Consider the following 18,054-nt stretch of genomic DNA (forward strand, 5'->3'; position numbering starts at 1 on the left):
CGAGATCTCGGCAATAACTGGTTCGGCGCCTCCGAAACTGCCTTCAGAAGTAGCGATAACTCAGTCCCCTTCTGCAGGCCACTGAACTCCTTCTCTCAGCCCTTTTCTGCAGGCCCTTGAACCCCTTCTCTCCAGCATCGTCAGTGCTGTTGCTGTTGCTGCTGCAGTGGAGGCGGGCGATTCTCACTCTGTCCCGCGTGAGCATCTGAGCGCGGTTGCGGTGAGCGATGCGGATGAATCCGGGCGGCTGCACCCACGCCTCCCCGTCCACCTGCACGGGCAGCCCCTCCTCCCCCAGGATGCTGATTCGCACTGTGCGGCACTGCAAAGACAAAGATCCCCCGTGGAGCCTTAACAGACTGTTCGGGCAAAGTGCTGTGAGCGAGTAGCACCTATGAAGGCCGGCACGGCACACGAGAGGATGGTTGGCCAGTAGCCACGTTTGGCCGCCTTTGTCTCCCGAGTGGCGATGTTTTTACACACCGCACCAGGTACTCATTTGAGGCTGAGTCGACCTAGGGGAGTCCCAGGATCGGTTCAGATAACCGTCTCTGTTATATTGGTGGCGAGTAGGAATCGAACTCGGGTCGCCGGGTTTGTAGTGCAGTGCGCTAACCACTGCGCCACCGCTCCCCAGGTGCGGCACGGCACACGCGCGCAAATGTTTGTAAATCATCGTCATCAGTCGCCAGCGATGAAATGTCCACTTCTGGTTCAAGGCCTCCCCAACCACCGCCACACGTTTCACGATTCTGCGATGATGTAACGAATCCACCGAGTCTGCACACGAGCTAATTTTCATCGCTCCATCTCCACAGCGGACGTCCTCTCGGATGTGTTCATACACTAAAATGCTGAAAAAATAACTTAATTGGGATCATTATACTTAGCAACATCACTCGCGACCGCGAAAGCTTGGCATGACCCTCCTGAACAAGGGGCCGTGTTCTCCTCCATCTTCTCACCTGAGCGATGCGGTGGTACTGCAAGTTTATAACTCTGGACACGGCCATCTGCATGCTGCCAAACACGGCCACCACCTCCAAGATCTTGTCGTCAAAGGAGGGAGCCGTGAAAGTCTGTAACACAGGGCAGCAAGGGAGGCGCAAAGGCAGACCCGGAACAAATGAGCAAAACAACCCTTTCGCATCACCTCCCATGAGCTGTGTTTAACTCGCAGGCGTTTGGATCGCAGTGGGCCTGGGCCGGATGCGTCACGAGAAGGGACGATGGTCGGTGGTCGAAACCGATGACGGAGTGGCGGCTGGTAGTAGCGGAATGCGCCCGAGAGTACGTCTACCACGGAGATGGAGCGACGGGGTCAGGTCCCGTGCCACGGTGCTAGACGGGTTGTTACATCGCAGGGCTGTGAGCGACGACGATGATGATGGCTTGGGGTGGCCTTCATCCAGTGGTGGACCGATCATGGGGTGATAACGATGATGAGGTGAGTATCTGACAGGTGTGTCTGTGACGGGTGTGAGGGACAGAGCAGAGGTCGCAACCGGGTACCCGATACCCGTACCCTGCCCGATACCTGGCTACCCGTACCTGGCCAGGTACGGGTAGCCGTTTGCGACCCTGGTGCGGCCGGGTACGGGTACGGGTAAGGAATCAAAACCCGTTTGCGACCTCTGGGACAGAGGCAGGGGACTGTGAAAGAGCACTCGCCAACTCACGTCGTTCTCCTTGGTGCCTCCCCAGAAGTTGGTTCCTCCCGCGTAGCTGCATATGTTCAGCACAGCTATGCCCTGAAGGGAGGGCAGGGGAATGGGCTGCCCATCGCACTGGGCAATGGGCGAGGGCAGTTGGGGAATTTCGCACACGCGGAAAGACAAGACACACGCACGAATGTGGATTTGTAAAGTGTCCGAGTGCAACATACATTTAAGAGGAAGCTTAATTTCATTTCCAGCATCAAAACCTTCATCTCTGGACAATTACTTTTATCTGTACAACGCATGAAAAAAGATCATGCTCACCGACTTCAAGATGGACTGGCTTCTTGCCTAACCTTCGCTCCTCCTCTGCTACCCTCTGAGTCTGGAAAGTCCCTCCGACTGGTCATCCACACTACCGACCCACCGTTTCCCAGCTCAAGACCAACCTCTAACTCCTCCGTCAAAGACTCTCGACGGCCGTGACAACGAATGAGTCCTCACCTCCAGCAGGACCCTCTGCTCGAGGTTCTTGTACGTTTTCTGGAGCAGCTCCTTCGTGCCCAGGACTCCGTACCACATGATGTTCTTGGTTCGACTCCTAGACCAAGGAGGGGCACAATGAGACCGCAGTTTGCGCGCGAAGTGGTGGAAAAGACAAAAAGCGAGCGCACAAAAAGTGAGTCCAGCAAAGCGCGTCCAAAAAAAAACCGCTCACGATAAATTAAAGTTTTTCCCGTAAATTGGCTACATTTATAGAATGTCTGCTTGACTCCATGCGATGAACATTTCTCTGTAGCAGGGCGTGTGGGAAAGTGTCACCCCCCCCCCGACCAAACAACCCCCTCCCCCCCCCACCTCGCAGTGCATGGATTAAAACAGCTACTCAAAGAAATCTCAGCAGTAGTTCTATAATATCTCCTTTCACGGGTAATTTTTTCAATGACACAGGGTGAACCACTGGTGTGGGAGAGACGATGGCGCGATGGGAATCAAGTTGGGAAACACGAACACACCTTATATATATAGACAATGTGAAGATTTAGGCTGAATACTCTTTGGTTCTTTGGGTAAAGTCACGTAGATAGAAAATGTATAGATCACGACGTTTCGATCACAACACAAGCAACCGTCATCAGGTGAAACAAACACAGCAGGAGGACTGCTGACGTAGGAGAAAGAGCTGCTGCTGCAACAAGAGGTTACAGAAGCTTTTGGTGGGTCAAACCCAAGGGTAAGTGGGCGGAGCTAGAGAAAAAATTTGTATGTAAATGTGAGGCGGCCCAGCCACCGGAGGTGTGCCAATGAGAAGATTAGCATGTCAGAGGGCCGGGCAACAGAAACAAACTCAAGATTGATAACGGTGTGTTGGTGTTTGGAGCGTGTGTTGGCGGTAGGGTCGGGGTGAGCGTGGAGTGGTGAGGAGGGCGAGAGGAGGCACCTGTACTTCTCCGGGTGTTCCTCACGACGGTTGTTGAAGTCGAGGGAAATCTTGGCGTCGAGGCCGATGCCAAAGTAGTTGTTCATCACGCACTTCTCCGTGTAGCCTTCACTGTGAACGCGCAGGCCGCACACACAGAATGTTACACACGTGTGCGTACATGCACACGCGTGCGCGTACATGCACACGCGTGTGCACACAGCCAAATACTCTAAACATGCACGCACGCAAGCACCACTGGGACTCACAGTGAGTCTGCGTCGGGGGCGATGGAAGGGGAGACGCAGGCGCCCAGCGTGAAGAGCGACGCAGTGAGGCCAGCACGCAGACCTGCACACGTACACACAAAGATCCCCGTTACTATAGCCTCGACAGACTTGTCGGGTAAGTGCTGTTAGCGAGCACCTATGAAGGCTGGGACGGCACACGAGGGGGTGAGTGTTCACCGCAACGCCCGACCGCCTTTGTCTCCCGAGTGGCAATGTTTACGCACAGCTCCAGGTACTCATTGGAGGCTGAGTCGACCTAGGGGAGGCACAGGACCAGTTCAGATAATTGTCACTGGTGTTGGCCGTGAACGGGAATTGAAGTCGGGTCGCTGGTTTCATAGCGCGGTAAGATAACCACTACACCGCCGCTCCACGTATACACAAAGACACAAGCACACAAAACAAACACATAAAAAGACAAAGATCCCCCCAGTATAGCCTTAACAGACTGTTGGGGCAAGTGCTGTTAGCGAGCACCTAAGACATACACACACACGGGCAACCAAGGCCACAGGACACATCACGCTTGAGACAAAGGTAACACATATCATCACCATCAAGCTGTTGACGCAGCCCATCATCAATCATCATCTTAGAATGGAAGTGTAATAGGTAAAACACCCATCAGTGGCTCTCATCTTGTAGTTGCACACCTAGCCAGTGAGTCCCAGTGAGAAATAGCGGGGACACTCGGAGACATGGAGAGACATGGAACCATCGCAAATGAGATACAGGGACAACGGCAGACACAGAACTAAGCAGCGCACATCAGAGGCAAGCAGCTTCACAGAGACACGATGACACGAAGGGCCAGAGCGTGACAAAAGCATGTGTGTGTGTGTGCGTGCGTGTAGCACTCGCACCAGCACTCACCACCCCCCCCACCTGTTCCTATGTCGGCCTTAATGGCGGCTGACAACCAAACGGGCGCTCACAACTAAACGCACGCGACAGCGGCCCTGTTGTGCGCGTGACACGAGCCGCGCGCGAGTGTGTGCCATTTACTCTGGTTGATGATGCGCGTGTTCAGAATCGGCAGATTCTCTTTGCTTCCGCTGAGGCCTGCGACTCCAAACACCCCGGGGGTCCCTGAACCCAGCAGGCTGCTCTTGCTCGAGGCCCTGGAACCTGCACAGACAGCCGGGCCGCCGCCGTGAGTCAACGATGTAGCGGAGTTTTGATCAAAGGGGCACACTACAGGCTACTTGTGGACAGTTTAACACGTAGGCTTTCGCGACCAATATGATTCATAATCAACGTTTTTGGGTTAGATCGCGTTATTTATAAATGTGTCGTAACCCTCCACCACCCGACACGGCCAATCAGTAAAAAAGTGTCACGTTGACAAAAGACAAATAGTTCACTGCTTTAGCCCACCGGTGTGTTGAAGCGTGAAATCACAACATTTACAATTTGAGTACAACGTTTCGCTGGCAATTGCATCCAGCATCATCGGGCAATTCGCCAGAATGGTGAGGCTCTGCTCCGTCTCCCGTTCTTATATACTTGTGGACAGTTCTACAAAAGCAACTTTGCGGTCAAAATGTAAAAATCGTGCTCGGGATACGAGGTGTCATTTCACCCCGACGCTCTCCAGATCCCCCCCCCCCCCAAACATTCCGAGCCTCTCTCTTACTTTTGCGGGTGAGGCCCGATCGCGAGCCGAGACTTGGAGCATGCGTCGCCGCCGCCGACGCCGGCACGGCCGCGGCGGCCGAGTCGGGGGCGGTGTCGTCCTCGCAATCGGCGGCGGCCGCGGCGTCTGGAGCGGAGCTCACGGTGACCCCGTGGGCCTCCGCGGGATGGTCGTCAGGGTGGAGGCTGCTGCGGTGGGCCTGCGTCTGCGCGTTCTGCTCGTCCACAGCTGTGGGTGAAGCAAAACGTTTGAGAAATATCTTCTTGGTTATTTCGGTAAAGTCACGTAGAAGGGAAATAATAAAATAATAAAAATAAAACATAATAAAATAATTCTCACGTCTGTCTCCCCGACAGCGTCTGTCTCCCCGACAGACCTGGTCTTCACCTGAGGACGGCTGCTTGCGTTGTGGCCGAAACGTCATGAGAATTATTTAATTGGTTTATTTTTATTATTTTATTATTTCCCTTCTACGTGACTTTACCGAAAGAACCAAGAAGATGAATCCCTGCAGTCACGAAAGCTTTAAATCGAAGTTTGAGAAATAATTATTATTTTCTATAGCAAGTGTTGTTTTGTAATGCGGCATATGCCCAAGATGTCGTTAAATATTTAAAAAGCTTAGCAGGATTTTGAGCCTGGAGAGTGCTTGAATGGATGGCCACTAGCATGCCCGAACACATTATTGGGTGATACTGTACTGCACTGTTTTACAGACACAAGTAACAAAACACTCTACGCATTCGTCAATACCACTGCCTTGAAATATATGTAATTAATGATGATCCTTAGGCCAAAATGGTGTTAAACATACAAGTCTAATCCCTCTCGCCTGGTATGTGGGTCGTGGATTAGATCCCGACCCTGACACCTGTATATTTGGAGTTTGCATGGCTCTCTCTCCCCGTGGTCGTGTGGATTTTTCTCAAGAGTCCTCCGGTTTTTCCCTCCACATTTAGAAAAATGCATGAGTATTTTGCTGCAATAAATTTCCACGTGATAAGCCACTTCGTTGAGCTATCATTTTTAGCCCGGTCGCTTCGAAAAAGATCTACATAGCTCAGTGGTAGGGCATTACCTGTAAAAAAATATATAGTTTATAGTTGTGGCCAGGTCGCTTCTGGCCTCTATCCACGGCCTCTCCATTCACGTGCTCCGTGAGAAAGGCCACAACCGAACAAATGGCTTGCAGGGCTCTGTGTTGAGCAGCAGGGGGCAGTGTGGGAAAATCCACTGAACCACACACTACGTTCTCACGTCCATGCTCTCCCCTGCCTTCAACATCACGCAGCACGGTAAAGCATCAGCAAATAACTCCCATTATGGCAATGACCTGGCCAATCACCCCCCCTCTCCTACTATTTTGGTCTTTCGGTAAAGTCACCCCCCCCCCCTCCTGCCTGCTGTGATGAGTCCAGTATGCTGCATACCGTCAATGCAACTGGAAATGCCTTCCAGAATGTGAGGATGTTGCAATGTAACGTTGTGAGAGGGAGGATGTGCAATAAAACATAATTTATAATTAAAAAAATAACTCCCATAACCCACGTGGTGTGGGGGAGGGAGGCCCTCACCCAACAGTATACCGGCAAGAGGGCTGTACGTGTACTGCATTGCCAGCCAATAACACAATTCAAACAGATTTACGAAGTGTAAAAGTAGTGAATGGACCCTGGCACGTGATATGGACCGATTTGTAGCCCTGGCAAAGGTCTTCTGCCAATCGACGTTTCATGGTCGATGTTTCGCCACAGTTACATGTGCGTTTAATAGCAATAGGCAGCAGTAAACAGGCAGCAGTAAACATTTTTAAGTGCCGGTATGAAAGCAATCAGTCCTGTAGCTCACGTTCACTTTGTGGGGCATAATAGCCATTTTCTGTACTCTTTAAGCAATTAGGAAACAACACTTACTACCCAGGAACAAAAAAAAAATAGTTACACAGTGTTATAGGCGTGTGCAAGTAGCGTGCGTGCGTGCGTGCGAGATGAAGGCCCACCCTTCTCAGCCTGCTCGATGATCTGTCGGATGGCCTTCTTCAGGCTGTTGGCGCGCGACATGAGCTGCTCGCGCGGTCGGAACACCTGGGGCTTGGAGGAGCGGCGGGGGGGGCGGGGGCCCATGGAGGGAGGGGAAGCATCTGGGGCAGCGTCCGCCTGAACTCACGCAACACAGGAGAGGGTAGGCGGCTGTGGGGGGACGGTACGCGGCTGTGGGGAACACACCCGAGTCCTGGATTGATTGTGGCCGATGATGATGAAGACGCAAAGTTGATGTGAGAAGAGATGATGGTTCGTTATTGATTGCTGGGTTATGCCACGTGAATAATGATCCGGACAAATTCCAGTCGTAAAACCCGACAACGGGCAAAATTGTCACGCGCAGATGCGTTTAACGCGCGTGTTATTGTTGTTTCAGCTCACCCGCTTAAATTGGAGAGCAATCTTTGCAACCAAATTTAGCAATCGGATAAGATGATAACTTGGAACTCCACGAAGGAAGCCAGAATAAACGTGCGACTTGCTTTGCTTTGTTTGGTTATGCCGGGTGGCGGGTGGTCTACGTGGTTTAATCCAAATTTCATTACGACGCATAATATTTGGCTACGAGAAATGCAGCGTGTTCGAAAATGACCTTCAAACTTTTGTTGACAAATTCAGGTTCGCTCAGGGTCTGCGAGGCCACATTTCCCCCTCAACGTACGCGGTCGCTCTCGCAAAAAAACCACGAGCAAATTTCCATCCCCACCATGAACTGGGTCACTACCAGTTCAATTCAAATACATTTATAGCTGCCCAATAGGGGTGAGAAAAACCTGGTCACGTTCAATGAAATAAAAACAATTAGTTGATAATATCCCTCAATACTGGCAATACCGCAGTCATAACAAACAATGTTATTATTTGCCAAAATAAAACCATTAAAATGGTTAGCACAAAATGTCATCTGACCTGTAACAGAATGGCTATTTTACTTATCCGGCTAAGGAGCAATCAAAGAAGCGTGAATTTTATTGCCACACCAAAGCCTTTCAACTCTGAGCAATAACTACGATTACATTAACCCAAGTCGCCAGGTTTATCGCGCAGTGTGCCAACACTCCCCACTTATACAGATGCGCGCACATGTGCGAGTACAATACATACGTAAATATTGATATACATGTAAATATACATAAGCACAAATACACATAAAACACACATCTATAAATCGATGAATATTCACTTGCCGTCTCTTGTCAATATTTAGCGTTGTCATTTTAATTAATCGGGGGAGTACAGCGAGGGATCAACCTGACCAGAAAAATTCGGCGACCTACCGTCTTGCGTTGGACACGAGTACGAATGACCTTTGACCCAGGCCGAAAACCACGACACGCCGGAAAACCACAACAAGCGGCGCGCGGACTGCTGGGTGACGCGTGTCGAGGGTGGCTAGGAGATGTTAACTACCTCCCCTGGTATGCAGGAGGTCGTGTGTTCAATCCCGACCTTGACGCCTGCTGTATATTTGGAGTTTGCGTGTCTCTCTCTCTCCCCGTGGTCGTGTACATTTTTCTCAGGATCCTCCGGTTTTTCCCTCCCCATTTAGAATCAATATGCGTTTCGAGTATTTGGCTGCTATAAATTTCCTCGTGATGATAAGCCATTTCTTTGAGCTAAATAATTGTGGCCAGGTCACTTCTGAAAAAGAGCTATTTAGCTAAGTGGGCCTTACCTGGTAAAATAAAAAGAGTTCATTTTAGAACTAATGGGGAGTTCCAGGGGGTGGCGACGGTCAAAAGAACTCTGCCCCCTCCACCCAACAAACCCCCCCCCCCATCCCCATACCAGCGATGGGGTCACGACCCCCTTCTCCTTGGCTGCCGCGCCTCCATCGGGGTCCCCCACGCTCTCAGTCTCCTCAGCGATGGGGGGTGTTGCCGTGGCGACGTGGAGGGTGGCGGTGGCCTGAGATTCGTCGTTCAAGGTTCGCAGCAGGGAGTCGAGCTTCTCCTTCAGGACGGCACACTGCCATCATCGCCACGCAAGCACACGCACACTTTGACACTCGGACCATCACGATGCATCGATTGATTAAATGCGATTCTTGTAGCGCGTGAGTGCGTGAATGGATGATTGCGATTTGCGTGGATGCAAGCATGAATATGCATGAATATGCAAGAATATGCGTGAACGTTTCGATTTAAAGCTTTCATGACTGCAGGGATTCATCTTCTTGGTTCTTTCGGTAAAGTCACGTAGAAGAAAAATAATAAAATAATAAAAATACAACATAATAAAATACAATTCTCACAGTGAGAATTGTATTTTATTACGTTGTATATTATTTCCCTTCTACGTGACTTTACCGAAAGAACCAACAAGATGCGTGAACGTGTAATACCGGTGTGAATGTTGTTCTCTAGGACTAGAAATCATCGTCTGGGAGTAGTTTTATGACCAGCTGCCTACCAGATGTTAACCCCATTGCAACTGGGTTTGGGATCAGCTGGTGTATCGGGCGTGTGCATCAGTACGAGAACGACAAAGGTGGCCAAGCGTGGTGCAGGCCACACAACCCCTGCTCATGAGCACCAGCCTTAATAGGTGCTCACAAACAGCACTTGCATGTGTATGTGATTGTGTATGTATGTGATTGCATGCGGAAGAGTGTGTTTATGGAGAGCTGTGCGAAGAACCCGGTGACCCGAGTTCGATTCCTGCTCATGGCCAACACCAGTGACGATTATCTGAACCGGTCCTGGGACTCCCCTCAGTCGACTTAGCCTCAAATGAGTACCCGGTGCGGTGTTGTAAACATCTCCACTGGGGAGACAAAGGCGGTCGTGCGTGGGGCTGGCCACCCACCCCTCGTGTACCGTTCCGGCCTTCATAGGTGCTGCTACTCGCGAAAAGCACTTGCCCCAACAGTCTGTAAAGGCTATAGAAGGGACCTTTGTCTTTGTGTACGAGTGTACAAACCTTCCGCGCCATATTCTCAGCTTCGCGAGGATTCTCCGTGGTTCTCTCATAGGCCTTGCCGACGCGAGCGACAAAATCCTTCACAGTTTCACACAGCACCCTGCCAATACAAAGACACACCAACATATCTATACATACACACACATGCAAGAACATTCGCATTAAACACGCATGCGCACATGCGAGCACGTGTGAAAATGCATGAATAGTCAATTGGGAGGATGAGTGTATGACAGAGTGAGTGAGGTGGCTAGTGAGTGGGCGATTGAGCGAATGTCAGTGTGAATAAACAGGCCAGCGAGTGATCAACTGGGCGAATTGGGGAGTGAATGATTGAGTGAATAGACAAGACAGCGAATGCTTGATGGGCGAACTGCTGAGTGAGTGAGCAACTTTACGCGTGAATGACCGAGTGAGCGAGCGGGTACAAGGGTGGACGAGCGAGCGGGTGAATGAGTTAACTATTCATTTAGTGACTGAATAAATTATGAAGTGAATGAACGATTGAGCGAGCAGGCAAGTGAATGAGAGGATGAAGGAGTGAGTGAGTGGGCGAGCTCACGTTGCGGAGGAGATGACGACAGAGTGTTGGTCGGAGTTGAGGATCCGCGTGAGATGCTCAGCCACGGAGTCCTCGTAGGCGGCAATCTGCACCTAGCAGCAACGACAACTCCACCATCACCTCTTGCACTCACCACTCTCACTCACCCTCTCATGCACTGACCACTCACCCACCCACCCTCTCACATACACTCACCCAGACTACTCCACCATCACCTCCTGCACGACCACTCACTGACCCTCTCACACACTCACCAAGACAACACCATCACCTCCTATATCCAGACACTCATTCATTCACTCACTTTCACACCAAGACAACTAAACTTTCCCCAACATTGCCAGCACTCTCTCACTGACAGACAATGGTCACGCTCACTTTCCCACACGCGTTCTCTCTCTCACTCGCGCCTTCTCACGCTCTCTCAAACGTGAGATTATCCGATATGCAGTAGACGGCCAAGACCACACACAGTGAGAAAATGCATGCGTCAATCTGCTCGGGCGTTGCTGTGGTCGTAGCAGTCGACTCAAAAGAGTCAGAAATCTACAGGTTCAAACCCAGGCCCGGCAGTCAATTCAGCCCATCACTATCAGTCTTCCTCCAAGGTGAATACAAAAAGCACCGTTGTGTGGGAAGTCAACAGCGTTCATCCGACGAAGAGCCTCGTCCTCGTCACGGCAAAGTGGAATTTTAAACATGGGCTAAGGATGGCTAACCGAGCGAGTGCGCGTAGTCAGTACGCGAGTAAAGCGCAACGTGGAAACCCTTTGTCAGCGCACTGCTGGACGAGGACAACCCCAGGCCGTGCGGATCGTGGGGGTTATCTGACCGTGCTTCACCATGCTGGTCAGTGCGGGTCGGCAAAGGCGGGCAGGAGGAGCATAGACGCAGAACCGTGGGAGGTACTGCACAACGATGGGATTTTGCCGCACTACCCTCTATGGCCGCAACACAGCGAGCGAGTACCCCACGGATAATCGGAATTGGGTAGCAGGGGCTGAAGGTGTACGAATGCAGCGTGCGAGGTCTGTTGTAAAGAGAAATCACCCTTCCATCCTCGTCTTCGCCGTCCGTCACCATGGAGACGCTGTTCCGCATGGCGACCCGAGTTTCGTAAGTCATAATGCTCCACCTGGGGGGGGGGGGTCAAAGGTCAAGGCCCGGAGGTCATCGCGAACGACGGCCGTCGCTGCCACCGCACCCTGGCCGTCATTTCCTTCCTCCTGCCGGATTGTGTATTCGTGGCAGGGGGGAGACGTCGCTAGTCAAAATCGTTTGAAGGTGGTGGCGAAACGGGCTCTACTTTAGGCATGTGGGATAAAAATTATAATTAAAATATACAGATCCATCTCAATCTACTGCTGGATGAAGGACTCCCCCCCCCCCCCCCACCGGATCAGTCATGGGACATGTTTGACCATACTTCATCTCGTTAGTCAGTGCGAGATCCCGAAGGTGGGTGCCTGGTTTATAGAGTGGTGTATGTCCAATAAACGTAAATGTCACATTTATTAGGATGCCTGTTTATACAGGACTCTTTGAGGAGGGTCTTGCCAAGTTTTCACTGGGGGGGGGGGGGGGAGCGATAATTGCTTTGTATGTTCCAATAGAGTAATTGGGGGCATAATTTGTATAAAGTATGCATGCATTGTAAATGATCTATTCTCATAAGCACAGTTCACAGCATTTATTGTAGTCATCGTCACAGCAGTGACACAGTTAACTCAATCACCATTAAAAATCATGGCGACGAAAACTCAACATCATCATAATCATAATTCATCTATATCATAATCATCATATTAATCCTCGTAAAAAATCATCTTTATAAGTATACACATTTACCGTCGTTGTTGTTATCATCCTTCTGGGGTCATTTCGGACGGCCACCATGGCCACTATTATGGGAAGTCAACAACTGTGGTAGGCCGAAGGAGATTCCATGCCAACACCTGCCATGGGAAGGTGTAATTTCCACTGACCGATCAAGCATCTTAGTGCTGGCACGTTCCAGCTTCTCCAGGATCTGTGGCAGCTGCGTGTCGTCATCGCAGGCAGCACCCCAGCCAAGGACCCTGGCCAGATCGTTGCCCGTGCCCAGTGGGAGAACACCCATCTGACACTGTGGGGAGAGTAGTGTGTGAGTATCACCATCAACACCAATCATGAACATCATCGTCATCGTCGTCGTCGTTGTTATTACAATAATCAGTTACAACGTCTGCAGCGTCGGTGTTATTCTCAACCCAGTGTGGCGCTGCCGAGGGTATACATTGGTGTCAGAGTCGTTAACGTCAATTAATATCATCGTCGTTGGCATCGCAATCCGAACACAACACTCGCTGCAAACGATGAGCAGCCTCATTACAACGGCAGAATGCGCGCTGGCTGGAAACGCACAGATGTAACGCCAAGGTGGTGCGCTGCTCACAAACAGCAGGTGGTCAAGCCAGATAACCGCGTCAGGAGCAGGGGAATGTATCGCTGTGATGTCTCCTCCTTATTTGTGGATCGGATATACGCATCTGCCACGGTTTGTGCGGATGCGGTTTAGGGAGCCTTCATCATCAACATCGATAACATCACCACCATCATCATCATCACATCACCTGCTTGTGCAGGTTGAGTTTGTCAATCTCCGAGAGGACCCAGCCCACGCTGCCATCGCCCCCGCACACCAGGATGCGGAACGTGTCAAACTTCTGAAACAAACGCAGCCTGGACAGGGCAGGAGTGGGGAAGGGCAGTGTGTAAACATGTTTATAGACGACAGCCCATCTGTGTACAACAACAACAACCACTAAATGTCGGTGACGTCGCCAGGGCGCTTGTGCCAGGCCATGTGCACTTTAAGGCTACGTGAAGTGTCGAATGCCTGCTGGCAGGAGGTCACGGCACAGACCCAGGTACCATGGGTTGACTGACTGAGATGACTGGCAAAGACCACGAATTAGAAAAGATCTGTCTGCACAAGCATGCACACAAACGTACGTGTGCACGGACACGTGTGCGTGCGTGTACATACACACGCGTGTTGCGTGCGTGTACACACGCGCATGTTGCGTGCACGTGTCTTTACGCGCACTCTCACCCCAGGTGCGGGCCGCCGTTCATGAGGTCGAACACCTGCGCCGGGTTGAGCAGCTGCTTGAACCGGCGCAGGAACTTGACGCCCTGGTTGTCTCCGCTCTTCGAGTTGACGAACACGAGCAGGGGACTGGAGCACGAGGGGGGGCACGTGGCCTTCCAGAAGCCTGCACGCATGCACACACAAGACAAAGATTCCCCCGATAGCTCTAACTGACCGTCGGGGCAAGAGCAAGGCCAAGAATGGCACACGTGCGGGGTTGGCCATGTATGTGTTTTTTGTTTTGTTTTAGCTATGGAAGGAAAACGGAGAAAACAGAGGAAAACTGTGTAGGACAGGGGGAAGAACGTACGAACTCTAGACAGAAAGACATCCGAGTCCGGAATCGAATCCAGGCCCTTTTTGCTTTGAAGCACAAGCGTTACCACTGCGCCATCACCCCTCAGTGTGTCTTTGCACGCACGCGTGCACAAGCGTGCGTAGACGCACGCGCGTGCACCCGTACCGTCCGAGTCGATGCTGTTGAGTGCAGGAGGCGGGATGACCGACACCTTGCACTGACCGAGAGGGCACTTTCGGGGCAGGGCATCTCGGCAGGCCCCATGTACCTACCAGAGACACACAACGACGACAATAAACAACAACTGGAGCTTGCTAGTGCTGAAGGCAATCCATCCCTAGTGAGAATTCCCGACACCTGCGTCATGCTGTCCACCATCTTCACCCACTATAGCGCAGTGTCTCCCAATCTTCAGTGAGGCATGGCGATTTGCGAGCGATCTCCCGCTCCTCAAAAATGAGCTTTGAGGCAGTGCTGTTTACAGCCCGGAGCCAGTGGTGGAAATTTCTCATTTTGGTTGCAATCCCCGCATCTGCGTTACAATGAATGGGATACAATTGGCTTATTCTTAGGCTGCCAGAGAAAGTCATTTACACGGATCGGGATCCTGTGCATGCTGAAAAGTAAGACCTCTTATGACACGATGAAGAATGAGATGCTGAAAATGACGAAAAAGATGCAGACGATGGCGTGTTTGAGCGTCTCACAACACTCGTATCGAACGTTGCGTTTTTTTGGAAAGCATACATTCCAGACAAAACCAAGAAAACTGAACACAAATCTCCAAAATAACCCAGCGGCAACTCGTGCGGTCTGAAACCGCGGACCGTGGAAAATAAAAACGGATTGGCATGGCGTAAAGTGCGTCACAAGCGGTTTGAAAGTCAACGAAACGTTATTGCTTATTTATTTTATCACGACGCACGTTAAGTTCAGGGAAGTGGAGGCTTATCAGCCCGCTGCAGTGGTGCGCCAGTCGCCACGTGCGGACGTCACACAAGACGCAAGCGAGGCTGGATTATAAGAAACCGGTGTCCTGTTGCGGACCCGTGTGATGCAAGTGCTTACGGGAGAGAGCGGGGGAATGGGGAAATACCCCGAGCGGTGGCGATTGACAATGATGATATCACATTGGCTGCAAAGAAACGAGAACATTTACGCGTGTGTTTAACTCGCAGGCGTTTGTCTCACTCGGGCAGGACATGTCAGCATGTACGTAATGTACGTTGAACATCTTTCGCACCGTACGCAGCCAACCGTGCGAATCAGAGGTGCGGGGGAAGGGCAACCAACTAAACACAGGGATGATGGCCGAGGGTCGAGACCAACGACAGAGCGGCAGCCGAAGGTGGCAAAGCACGCCCGAGAAGACGTCCGTGGGAGGCTGTTACATCGCAAGACCCGAGAAGGATGCACCGATGGCTTGGGGAAGCCTTCAGCCAGCGGCGAACTTATTTGAGGATAAAGACGGACGACAGAGATCCCTGATATAGCATTCTTAGACTGTTGGGGCAAGTGCTGTTAGCGAGCACCTATGACGGCAAGAACAGCCCACGTGGTGGTGGTGTGGCTAGGACCACGCCCGGCTTCCGTTTGTCTGCCCACTGCTGATGTTTATACAATGCACCGGGTACTCATTTAAGGCCGAGTCGACCAATGGAGGACCCAGGACTGGTTCAGATCTATTCCCCACTGATATATTGGACGCAAGCGAGAACCGAATTCGGGTAGCCATATTTGACCTCAAGTATTAGGTATTGTAGAGTAGTAACCGGGCGTTCTAGATTTCTTGTGACCCCCCATTTAATTCTCTAAAACGTAATATTTTTGTACACTAATCGGTGTAGAAAAAGAAATGAATAAGAAAATGAAAACAATGTTCGCAAGTCACAAGACATGTAGACCGCCCTGTACACTAACCGCGATGCTACCACTCCCCACGAACATTTGCACACTCCCAAAAGAGTCTCACCATTGCCTTGCACCAAAGGCACCGCCAGTCCTGCAGTCGCATCACGCTGCCGCACGTCTTGTCACAGACGGAGCACCGGGCGCTCACCGGCAGGTTCCCCTCCAGCCACTGGTGAGGCATGGCTACCTGGGAACAGTAGAGAGGAGCGCAACAAACGGTCAGAGTGTGAGTGAAGGGGTGGTCAGGTGGTTCAGGGTGACACTGGGCCTGCGTCGCTGAGATCCTGGATTCAAATCCGGTTATTGCCCCCCCACTCCCCGCCTCTTTCTATGGGGCTGTTGCTGGTCAAGGCTAGCATAGGTGGCAAGTGGCATCTGAAAGCAGTCCCAGGCCGCTTGTCGTTCAACTTAAATCGAGAACCTGGTAGAGTGTATTAAACATCAACATTGAGGGAGATAAATATGGCCAGGCGCTCTTCTGGCCACACCACCTCCACGTGCGTCATCAGCTCGAAATATGCAGTCTGGTCTGTCTACGATCAATCGTGGGTTTAACGAGACTGGATTGAGTAAGGCGCTCACAGATCCTTGAAAGATCTGGACAGTCTATTAAGTGAGCTCCTCCGGTAGGCGAGATTGCGTTGGCTTGATAACGTAGCCCGCAAGCCCAGCCACTGCATGCCCAAGCAGCTTCTCTCTTGCTTGACAGAAGCGTAACGGGCCCAGCATCGGCTAAAGAAGAGGACCGGCCGATGTGGTATGGGAGAATGTGGACTGGAGTGAACTTACCAATGATTGGTACCAGCAGCGTCAAGATTGGCCTCTGTCTAGGAGGTTCATGAAATATGCTACTGTGCATTTGGAGGCAATTTCTCTCCAACAATAACAGAGGGTGAAGGAGCAAAGCTTATACAAATGAGCAGGGCGTGAGGCAGATAAAACACAAAGTTGGCAGAGTGGAGGGCACAGGGAGTGCCATCTGCCAGTCATCTCAGTCCGTGAACCAATAACAACTGGGTCAGTGCCGTGAGACATCCTCCCAGCAAACCTTTGACACTTCAGTGGGCTCGAAGGGCACCTAGCCTGGCACAAGTGCTGTGGTGATGTCACTTAGTGGCGGCACATGGCAGTTGTTTTTGTTGTCTCTGTGCATATGTGATTGTATGCGTCCGTGACCCAGGATGTGTTTGTTGGGCAGGGACATCACTCACCCCGTCCTCATCCTCCAGTATATCTCGTCCGATAGATGCCAGCGTTGTCCACTTGCAGTTGTTGGTGGCGCGGACAGCACATCGCTTGTGCGCCTTGAACTTACAGACTGCACACGCAATGGGGGCGTGAGAATGTGAGCGAGTATGTGTGTTCATCTTCTTGGTTCTTTCGGGAAAAGTCACGTAGAAGGGAAATAATAAAGCAATAAAAAAAGTATGTTTTATTATTATTATATTATTTCCCTTCTACGCGATTTAATGTTTTATTTTTATTATTTTATTATTTCCCTTCTACGTGACTTTACCGAAAGAGCCAAGAAGATGGATCCCTGCAGTCACGAAAGCTTTAAATCGAGTATGTCTGTGTTCACATGCATGTGTGGGTATGTGGATGTGTACATGAAGAATTGAAAAACTGTTCAGGCTGGGCCTGCCTATGCTCCGCTCTGGGTTTAACCTGGTTGGATCATGCGAGTGACTCACGGATCCTTAAAACATTCGGACACGGTCCCAGGTGAGGATGCATTAGCTGGGTCATGTAGCCCAAATGCCCTGCCACCGCATGCGCAAACAGCTTATGTTCAAGTGGATAGAGGAGGCATGGGCTAGAGAAGAGTCGGGTTGATGTGATGCCAGAGGACTTTGAGCTGATTAGATTTGCTGACAACTGGTACTGGTGATATCAAGATCGGCCTAAAAGTGTATCTAACCTGGCACAAGCGCTGTGTTGTTGTGTCATGACCGCCAGCTCAGCGAAGAATGGCGATTGCGGTTGTTGTGTCTGTAAGCACCCTCGCAGAACAGGCCACGTCTGAGTGTGTATGTGTATGTATTGGGTTCATTGTGCGTCGAGTGTCAGTGTATGCATGTCTCTTGTCAATGCGTGCGTACATGCCTACAGACAACGTGTGCGTGTTTTCCTACACACGGTGTTTGTAGGCAAATACGCACACACGCCACTAAGCGTGTAT

The 18,054-nt window shown here is 51.1% G+C and overlaps 1 protein-coding gene across 6 annotated transcripts in view; it reads right to left on the reverse strand.

Moving 5' to 3' along the window:
• Positions 1-18,054, reverse strand: part of LOC144947007 (diacylglycerol kinase delta-like) — a 69,500-nt gene that overhangs the window by 15,740 nt on the left and 35,706 nt on the right. For 5 of the 6 annotated variants that reach the window (XM_078876117.1, XM_078876119.1, XM_078876121.1 and 2 more), the window contains 19 exons: positions 17,084-17,190; positions 15,934-16,059; positions 14,127-14,229; positions 13,625-13,787; positions 13,143-13,251; positions 12,516-12,655; positions 11,581-11,665; positions 10,531-10,622; positions 9,969-10,068; positions 8,835-9,014; positions 7,004-7,160; positions 5,005-5,232; positions 4,374-4,496; positions 3,348-3,429; positions 3,100-3,210; positions 2,163-2,259; positions 1,680-1,787; positions 966-1,079; positions 188-322 (listed from right to left, as the gene is read on the reverse strand). In XM_078876117.1, the coding sequence (XP_078732243.1) occupies positions 188-322; positions 966-1,079; positions 1,680-1,787; positions 2,163-2,259; positions 3,100-3,210; positions 3,348-3,429; positions 4,374-4,496; positions 5,005-5,232; positions 7,004-7,160; positions 8,835-9,014; positions 9,969-10,068; positions 10,531-10,622; positions 11,581-11,665; positions 12,516-12,655; positions 13,143-13,251; positions 13,625-13,787; positions 14,127-14,229; positions 15,934-16,059; positions 17,084-17,190 (2,360 nt within the window). The remainder of the gene's footprint in view (positions 1-187; positions 323-965; positions 1,080-1,679; positions 1,788-2,162; positions 2,260-3,099; positions 3,211-3,347; positions 3,430-4,373; positions 4,497-5,004; positions 5,233-7,003; positions 7,161-8,834; positions 9,015-9,968; positions 10,069-10,530; positions 10,623-11,580; positions 11,666-12,515; positions 12,656-13,142; positions 13,252-13,624; positions 13,788-14,126; positions 14,230-15,933; positions 16,060-17,083; positions 17,191-18,054) is intronic. The other variant, XM_078876118.1, reaches the window with a different exon arrangement.

The sequence above is a fragment of the Lampetra fluviatilis genome, chromosome 43 (genome assembly GCF_964198595.1).
Source record: "Lampetra fluviatilis chromosome 43, kcLamFluv1.1, whole genome shotgun sequence".
NCBI classification, from domain to species: Eukaryota; Metazoa; Chordata; class Hyperoartia; order Petromyzontiformes; family Petromyzontidae; genus Lampetra; species Lampetra fluviatilis.